At 35.6% G+C, this 9098-nt stretch overlaps 1 protein-coding gene across 3 annotated transcripts in view; it reads right to left on the bottom strand.

Moving 5' to 3' along the window:
- The window catches only part of cbwd (COBW domain containing), a 13193-nt gene extending 7087 nt beyond the window's left edge, over positions 1–6106 (bottom strand). The window contains exons 1-8 of one of the 3 annotated variants that reach the window (XM_008418361.2): positions 5954–6106; positions 5565–5677; positions 4965–5051; positions 4206–4302; positions 3824–3915; positions 2015–2074; positions 1319–1356; positions 340–386 (exon numbers count right to left, since the gene is read on the bottom strand). In XM_008418361.2, the coding sequence (XP_008416583.1) occupies positions 340–386; positions 1319–1356; positions 2015–2074; positions 3824–3915; positions 4206–4302; positions 4965–5051; positions 5565–5664 (521 nt within the window). In that variant the 5' untranslated portion in view covers positions 5665–5677; positions 5954–6106. The remainder of the gene's footprint in view (positions 1–339; positions 387–1318; positions 1357–2014; positions 2075–3823; positions 3916–4205; positions 4303–4964; positions 5052–5564; positions 5678–5953) is intronic. The other 2 variants (XM_017306454.1, XM_008418362.2) reach the window with 2 other exon arrangements.
- Between the last annotated feature and the right edge of the window lie 2992 nt (positions 6107–9098).

The raw sequence follows: 9098 nt of genomic DNA, 5'->3' as shown, positions 1-9098 counted from the left end.
TTGGGATATGTCATCTGTTAAAATTATTTCTATTTAAAACAGAGAAAAAACATGCAAATTAATGTTTTTTTCATACTAAAAGCAGAAACTTTATATCTAGATGATTGAACTTATTTTTGTATAATGCTAAAAAGAGTTTTTCTCATATTGGCATTTCTTTCACATCAACTTAATAAACCGAATTTCAAACTCAGATCAGGGATGTTCTTTATAGAGCACTTGAGGGATTTCAGCTTTGACTGAAATATAACTATTGCTTTTTTAATTGATTGTTTCTATTTCTCACTAAATACTAAGTTAAAAAAAAGAGCAAAAAAAAACAAATTTTAGTAGTCAGACCTGGATGCCTCATTGACAAGCCCTTCTGCTTTTTCCTCTTTTAGTTGCTATAAAAGAAGAAATAATAAAGATGTTACACACACATTATCAAAATTAACTTTACCATATTATAGGAGACATCCCTACTAATACCAGGGTTGGGATTTTGTGTGATAGACCAACACAAACTAGTGTGAAAATATAAAGTGGAACCACAAGGGTGTACTGTTTTCAAAGGTTTTTGCAAATAGAAATGTGTGTAATCAGAACCACCATTTGCTGGAGTTACACATGCAGCTCTACTGGAGTATCTTTACCAGCTGAGCAAAGCTAGAGGCTGAAATGTTAACCCATTCTGTCACAAGAGAAACACAATATGTTAAGTAGATGGGTAAATTTCATGGAGGTGTGGGGGTGGGGTGGTTATTTTTAGATCAATATCAAAAAATAAATGCAATGGGAGGCAGGTCAGAGGACATGACAGCCCCATAGCAATGGTCATTCCTCTGATATCTATTACTCTGCCAACATGAGTTTGATTCCCTCCTATCTGTCAGGATTCCCTTCATCTTGCTTCACAAAATGCCATGAAATGCGTCACTTCACTGAGCATGACACCTCTAAATTAGAGCCCATTATCTGGGTGTCACTTGTCTTGTTCCTTTTAAGTAGCACAAAAGAGGCAGGATGTGTTTGTTCACTGAAAGGATGGGAATGCAAGAATCTCGGAGGTTAAGCAGACCGCTATGGATGTAAAAAAATAAAAAAATAAAATCTCAGCTCCTTCTGCCACTGCAGAATTAAAGATTTGTTATATTTACTATGGTAAATATAACAAATATTTTCAGGTTGCCTGATTAAACCTGCAGAATTGCTATTTTTTCTTGTGAAAATCAGAAAAACTACTAAACAATTTACAGAAGAACAATCTTCTCTCAAATGAACGGTTAAAGAGTTTTTATCTTGTGTTACTATTAAAACAAGCATCTCCATCACATACCTGAAGCCCATATTTGGCATCAATGACTGTCACAATCCCTGCAGTAGGACAAGAAAAAAAAAAAAAAAAAATCAAAGCATGAATCAAACACTTTTTGTTCTGAACCAAAGCTCCATTTCGGTGTCTGTCAGTGATTCTCTGAGCTGTTCAGTCTGAATAGAGGACTTGGTGAATGAGCCGGAACAGAGGGAACAGCTGAGCGTTTAGTGTGAGGAGCAGGAGCTCATTCGTTGAAACACACACACATATCCCGAAATGAGGCAAATAAACAAGAAAAGTAGGAATTGAGAGCAAACTAAATATAATGTAGTAAATATTGAGTTAAAACTGTGGCCCACTTATGACAGAAGCTCAATATTACTTGGGCTAATGGTTCCAGTGTGTGGCTAACAAGCCTGCTGCAAGTGGATGCTGACCAAAAAAAAGAACCACATGCATCAAAAGTGACACCTTTAGGCTCAAAGAAATTTAGCAGCTTCATACAAATATTGAACTGTAGAGTAAAGCAACAATGTTTGGATGACATGAGGTTTTCAAATCTAAGATCTACCAGCTGTTAAGCAGGGTGGAGGTAGGATCATGCATAATGGGGCACGACCTTTGGATTCTCAATCTTCACCCTGCATCAACAGGAACATGGTTGAAACAAAGGGGCTCACAAAACAAAGAATTAAAATACAAAAAACAGATATTTACCATCTAAGTAGACATCACTGCCGAGTTCTGCGTCGACCCAAAACATGGAGGCTACGGCTCCTGCGAAGAGGAGTTCAGTATATTAGAACGGGAAAACGAGAAGATTAAAGCTGGACTAGTGTGAGAACAGAGATAAAATTCATACATAACCTTGTTAATATGCTAATATAATATTCCAGCGCAATTGTGTAAAATTATTTGTGCACTCAGAAACCAAAGGATTTATATTAATACCGAAATTGGCCTAAAATTTTTGACAGAAGCAGGATTTTTATTTCCTGACTCATTAAAGCTTTACATTTTAAAATAACAGAAGAGAACTTATGAAAATGACTTCTTGTTTGATGGACAACAATACTTCAACAAAATGTAAAAAAAATAAAATAAAATACCAGAAAGAAGAAATTAAACCGGAACCAGATAGAAAATATGACTTTTTTTTCTCACTTAAAATGAAGAGAAATGACTTGATGTTTGCTTGCTCTTATTAGGAATTAATCTACTTTGGGATTTTCCATATCCAAACTATTTTTTTTTTCAGGCAGAGCCCAGAAAACCAGATAAAAGCAATTTCAGAAGCCATCAATTGTTCACGTCCTTCTGGTACATTTGGTTTGTTTCCATTTCGCACTTTTGTCAAACTGTCAGGTGAGGATAAGTAATAATTGCAAATGTTTGATGGATGCATAATGCAAACACAGTTTTTGAATGGCATGTTTCATATAAGTCATCCAACCTCCCGCTTGAAAGAACAGAAGAGAAATCTCCCTGGAGTCTTTATGATTGACAGCGCTGCCGGAGCCAATGACAGGCCTGTCGGGGGCCATAACGAGCCAATGACGAGGAAGAGGAGTCAGGCCAGCCCCAGTCTGAGTCTGCTCTGTTTGTTTTGACCGAGAGCTGGGGTAGCGAGTGTCTGCCTGTGACGCTACCTCCTGACACCTGTCACTTAGCGACACGCCACAATGCCCCCCCTTTAATAGCCTAAAGCTCATTTCCAGATTGGCAGCAAAGAGATGAACGGACAATTAGATGCTTCTCAGGATTCCCCTTGGTGTTGCTGTCACAGCAACATGACTCTGATCTTCGGCTTGTCAGAAAATGTCCAACTTTTGATGTGAGATTTACAAAGTATGTGGTGAAACTATCAATTTGGACGCACAAACAAAAAGAAAAAAAATAACTTAGTAAAAGATGGATTCAAAATGAACTGAAATGAAGAAAACACACCGTTTCCCCCTTCTGTTTAACTCTTGTACAACTTGTAATGTGTAAATTAATCATTTATTCTAATAGTATTAAACTGAAATTTTTAGAAAACCCAAAGCTTTAATAGGAGGAGATAGGAGACAAAAAATATAATGTAAAAAAAAATCCTCCATATTACCCCTAACATTCCCTTTAAAATAAATACAATTAAATGCTTTCTTAATTTAATCTTTCCTCTTTGGAGTTAATCACTCCATCTGTAACATTTTTATGGTTTCAGATAGCATAAACATCAGCATAGAATAAAGACAAGAAAACATACCATTCAACTAGATACAGGTTGGTGTCTGTTTGCGTAGATCAGGAAACAGCTACATTACTGCATTTAAAGCAGTAAAGTTAAGTGACTGATGTTTAAATGTGAAAACCAAGGCTAGAATTGAGTTCCATCAGAGAACTCAATTGCCCACTGAGTTTATTGATGGAGAACTCAATGGACAATGTGACAACCTGGGGTCATCACTTACATACAACATGATCAGCCAATCGGGAAACACAAATTTATAACAACCTGCCTGAATTTATCTTCATGTGCGTTACCTGGATCAGCAAGTCCTGTTGTTTCTAAAAGAATGTAGTCAAATTTCCCTTTCTTCTCCATCAGGTTTTCAATGGCTTTGAGCCCATTGTCCCTAAGTAAAGAAAGGAAAACAATCAAGCAATGACAATGACCAGGTAAAAGCCTTGATTTGAAAAATACTAAAGAAATCATCTTTTTAAAAATAAAACAAGCAAATTTATGTACAAAAAAAATCCCAATAACAGTTTACAGACATTTTCAAATCAGTTTCATTGAGCTTAATAAACATGAATATAAAATTTTTTATTCTTCCATGTGATTTTTTTAGTTAAAATATATTTGTGAAAAAAAGTCAATATTTTTATCAGTGCATTTGAGATGAACTGCAGTTCCAACGCATACTTGACAGAGCAGCAAAGGCAGCCATTTCTCAGCTCCAGCCACTCCTCATACAGCTCCCCTGCTTGACTCACTGCCAGCGACTTCTCAAGAGCGCTCCCTGCAGGAAGGGGAAGGAGGTGCAGGGGGGAACAGAGGGTAGGCAGCTTTCAGAGGTAGTGCAAAGGCTTATGTGACATTTCTAAATATTTGATCAGTTTTTAAACATTCAGAGCATTTCAGTGAAAACTGTTAACTATGGTGGGTTTTTCTTATCTGTGTATTCCATAAACACAAATCTAATATTGTCAAGAGCAGGGGTCTGTAAACTTTATAATACAAATAGACATTTTTGCTTGTACTTCAGCTACATACAGCACATTAGGTATAATAACCTTTCAAAAACTAAAATAAGTTTTAATAAAAACCTGCAAAAAATGTGTTGTAATTCTCAAAGAACCACCATTTTATACGTTTTAAAAAAGAGAAAAAACAACATATCAGTCAGTCTTCATTAAGAATCACAAATGAGCCTTCTGCTCCTAATCACAGTTGTATTTTCCTGTAGATAAGTATTCATGTGTAAATCATAGACATTTCCCTATTCTATTCCCCTGTGTTAGCTCTAACCTAACACACAAATCTTTTAGTCCAATGAAGTAACGTACTTTTCTTTGCAAATTAGCTGTTCGTAGCACAAATGCAAGATGTGACTCAACCACCTACTAAACAGGCTGCATATGTATTCAGTTAGGTTTTACGTCACTTCTTCTCCGCAATTACCTTCTCCAAACTCATTGAGAATGACAGCAATCCGTTTATTGTGTTGTTCCGTCAAGATATAATTCAGCAGCGTGGTTTTCCCGGCACCTGTAAAGAAATTGATTTTATGTTAAGGTTTTGTGTACACACAATGGTACATATGCAAGTCCCAACAGTCATATTTATTATTTCAGAGCCTGAGTCTGTGTTTAGAATCTGTTAAACGTTGGAGATTGGGAAGGAGGTTCACTTTCCAGCAGGACAACACTAAATATAAGGCCAGAGTGACGATGGAATTGTTTAAATCAAATAATGTTCATGTGTTAGATTGTCCCGGTCATAGTCCAGACCTAATCTGTGGCAAGACTTGAAAAGAAAAGAAAAGACTGAATAAAAATGTACACCAGACATTTCAGATTTTTTTTATAGTAAAAAAAATTGGACAACTGCAAATTACATTTTATTGGCTCATCACATAAAATAAAATGCTAAAATGTAAAAGAAAAACAAGGGGTATGAGTACTTTTCCAAGGTGCTACACTTATGATATTAAACGGTCTGAGTTAACAGTCCTGCAGCTTTGTCTGAGCTTTTAATCTCCTTATTTAGTCCACATCTCACCCAGGTAGCCGGTGATGATGGTGACGGGGATCTGCCGAGCTGCGGGACCAGGCTGGCTGTCAATGGGCACCAACTCTGGACAATCATCCTCCTCCTCCATTATGTAAGCTTAACTGGGAATAATGAATAAAAAAGTTACATTAATTTGGCCACATGAGTGTAAAATACGTGCATTTATAAACAACATATATTAATGTTAATATGATAAAACAGATGGAATGACGATTAATATTGATTCAAAATTAGACTTGGTCTTTCTATAACTTAATTCCTGGCGAGGCTGTTAATAAATGCAAGTCTAAACAACTCACTCACTACTATGTTAGTCGATATCTAATCAGTGATAAAACAATGATAATAATCACTGCATAGACAGATAATCCTCCTACCTGGTGGGTGATCACGGGAAGTTATTAATTTACAAAAAGCGTGAAAAAAAAATACCTCGTATTGACAACTTTGCTCCCTCAAAGAGCTTTACAGTCCCACGATTTGTAGTTATGACAGCGTGCCACGTTAAATGTAGTCCGGTCAAATCCTCAAGCTGCAGCAAAGGTTCCGCTTTTATCTTCTTGTTTTACAGTTCAAGAATCGCCAACTACTAAAACTAAAACTACACATCGAAATGTAAAACAGCTGCGAGTTTTAAAAAGCAAAACGTGTTTTCGAAATTAAATACACGAGAATTTCGTTTTTCAGCGTGTTCTGGCAATAGTTTGACAGAACCAGCGGACTTCATCAATGTACACAGTGACATAAGTCAACCAGAAGATGTCGACAAAAACATTTTAAATGATCTTACTGAACTCACTCTCATGGCAGGAATGAGCACTAAAATGATCGGGAAATGTGAAAATATTGTTTGTACTAATACATTATAATGGTCCATTAATTCTGCACTTTCAAGACTTTGCATAAAATTATATTTATCAATCACAATTGTTTATTTTAGTTTATCATATTTAGTTAGTTAAATTCTTTTATTATTTATTCGTTATATTATTTTTATTTTTAAAATAAAGGAATAACAACAGCCAATCTATGTAAATATAGATATCTTAACATATGATAACAACAAAAGTGCTTCATTTAAGCATTTAAGAGAGTTATTTTTCTAATATTCTGTAAAGATTATTTTAAGAATTCAAAAGTGACATTAAACCTTCAAATGTGGTTTGAGCAGGTCAGTATGATGCTAATAGGATAACGTATACAACTCATACACTGTAGGTCAGTCAAGTTCAAAACAATTGTTTTTATTAGTTCATTGTTTGTTTCCTTTCCAATCTTAAAGCGTGGCTGAAGCAGGTCAAAATTATGCTAGGTTAACACATGCAACACATAAAGTATGAACATTTTTGAGTGTATCAATCTGAATGAATATAAAGTAATATAACTTACAGATTGTTATGACTTCCCTGGAATCTTTAAAGAAGTTCTTAGTGGATAGTTGTGCTTTCTAAGGGTCTTCTAAAAAGTTTCTTTTGATTGACTCCTTCTTACTCAAACATTTTCAGGTAAAAACCTGTGCATTTCATATGAAAAGCACCATGTGATGCCTATTCTTAAAAATTATGCAAGTGGGATAAAAATAAACTCAAACAGTTTCTGAAAATAAATAATGTCTTTAATAAATAGAAACAAATCCAGCAAAAGCCTGACTCAAATCAACATTTCCATAAGGGTCCCATATGGACAGGAAGTTGGTTTCACAATGGACCCCAGATGTCATTGTCCACACGGTTCTAAAAATGGCTCCATGATAATAGAATATAGTTTTGATGCATTGCAATTTTTAGCAATGCATCAAGTGGGACCTAGGTAAGAGCTGCATACATTCACTACTTTCAACCCAACCAGCTTTAGTCTATTAATCTGAGTGGGTCCTCTACTACAGGCCCAGTTAGTGAGCATCCAACCTGAGCAAATCCATATGGTTCCCATATAAATGTTGGCTAGGAGAACCTTAGAGATTTGCTGTGTGGTTGTACTGTCCTTGGCTATTTGCTGGAAATCTCATTAGGAATCATTTATTTGATTGTAAAACAGTATTTTACAAATGCTGAATCGTGTTATTGCTTGTATTCACAAATGTTTATTTTTTTAAATGGGGGAGTGAGATGAAAAATGATGACAAAGAATCAAAATATCTTAAAATAGGGTGTTTGCTAAGAGGTTGGGGAGCAATTTATAGAAGTCGTTTAAAGCTGAAAAAAAAGAAAAAAAAGTCCAAATTTGTAGAAGTTATTGAGAAAGTGTTAAGAAAAGCGATAAAAACTTGCTGAGTTTCAGACACGTGACCCGGATAATGCGCGAAATTCAGATGGAGGGCCGGAAGGGGATTTCTCCGGTTCAAAACAAAGCATGGAACAGATGAGGTATTTCGAAAAAAATATGCAAATATTCAGGATATGATCCGTATCATCTCGGTAAAAAAAAAAAAGACATGTTATAATCTTGAGGATTTATCTGGTGTCGAGGCGATCCACCTAACTAACTATAAGAAGCTGCAGGCCTCATATTATACAACATATTATTTGAAGAAAGCTTTCAAAAGCCCGGAGAATACAATCATTTACTTTCAAGTTGGGTCAAGCATTTAGGATCAAAAAAGCATTATGTCGACGTTTTTCTGCCGGGTGAGTAGTGTGTGCTATTTTAAGTAATTAGTCTATGATAACGATGCTATCGCTAACAACGAACTAACCCCTGTTATTTTATGAGCTTGAATCTCCTGGTAAATTTATTTAGCTTCTATTAAAAATAAATAAATAAATCATTCAAATTCATGCTGTATGTTAATGTTGAGTCGCTGTAGGACGCTGAATTCAGGTCCAATATAGGTGAAATATTTGCACCGATCTACAGAAACCCCATTTTCGTGTCTGTTCGTGGCCAGACAAGAAGCATGTGGGGGAATAATAACAGTTCACTGTGACTGTATAGCTGGGTAGGTTATATTTAATTTATTTAGCTTTTTTCTTTTTCTTTGATTTTTTGCATGAAAGTCCCACTGAATAAACATTGTATTTTCTGTCCCCCTCTCGGCACTGAGCTAGCTACTAACAACATTAGCGCTCTGGGGACAAGAGGGCATAAAAATAATCTTACCTTAAATATGAATACTTGTCGACACGAAAAATAACGTTTATTTTTCTCTGTAGTAGAACGGTTGGAACAACCGTAGAGGACAGAGATTTCAGACATTTTGATGCTGGATCCACAGAAATATATGGGCTGAATTTACTTCCGGCCCTCCATCTGCATTGGGTGACGTCGGTGCTACGTCATCTGGAATCCAGCAATTAGTCAGGCCATTTTAAAATACTAATATGCAAAAGTAGGTAAGACTTTTGCGCAGTACACTCACAAAAGGCAGCTTGGGGTGAAATAAAATCTTAATCTTCCCACATGCCTCAAATGCCTTATAAATAAGAAAGATAACTTATTACTTATTATTACTATTTCCATTTTTATTTACGTTAAACCCTTTTAAATTGTTATGCATAACGGGGTAAAAAAAAACGTAAAAAA

The sequence above is a fragment of the Poecilia reticulata genome, linkage group LG9, assembly GCF_000633615.1.
Source record: "Poecilia reticulata strain Guanapo linkage group LG9, Guppy_female_1.0+MT, whole genome shotgun sequence".
In the NCBI taxonomy this organism is placed as follows: domain Eukaryota; kingdom Metazoa; phylum Chordata; class Actinopteri; order Cyprinodontiformes; family Poeciliidae; genus Poecilia; species Poecilia reticulata.
The sequence above is the reverse complement of the archived record's forward strand: the minus strand, read 5'-3'. Positions and strand labels throughout refer to the sequence as shown.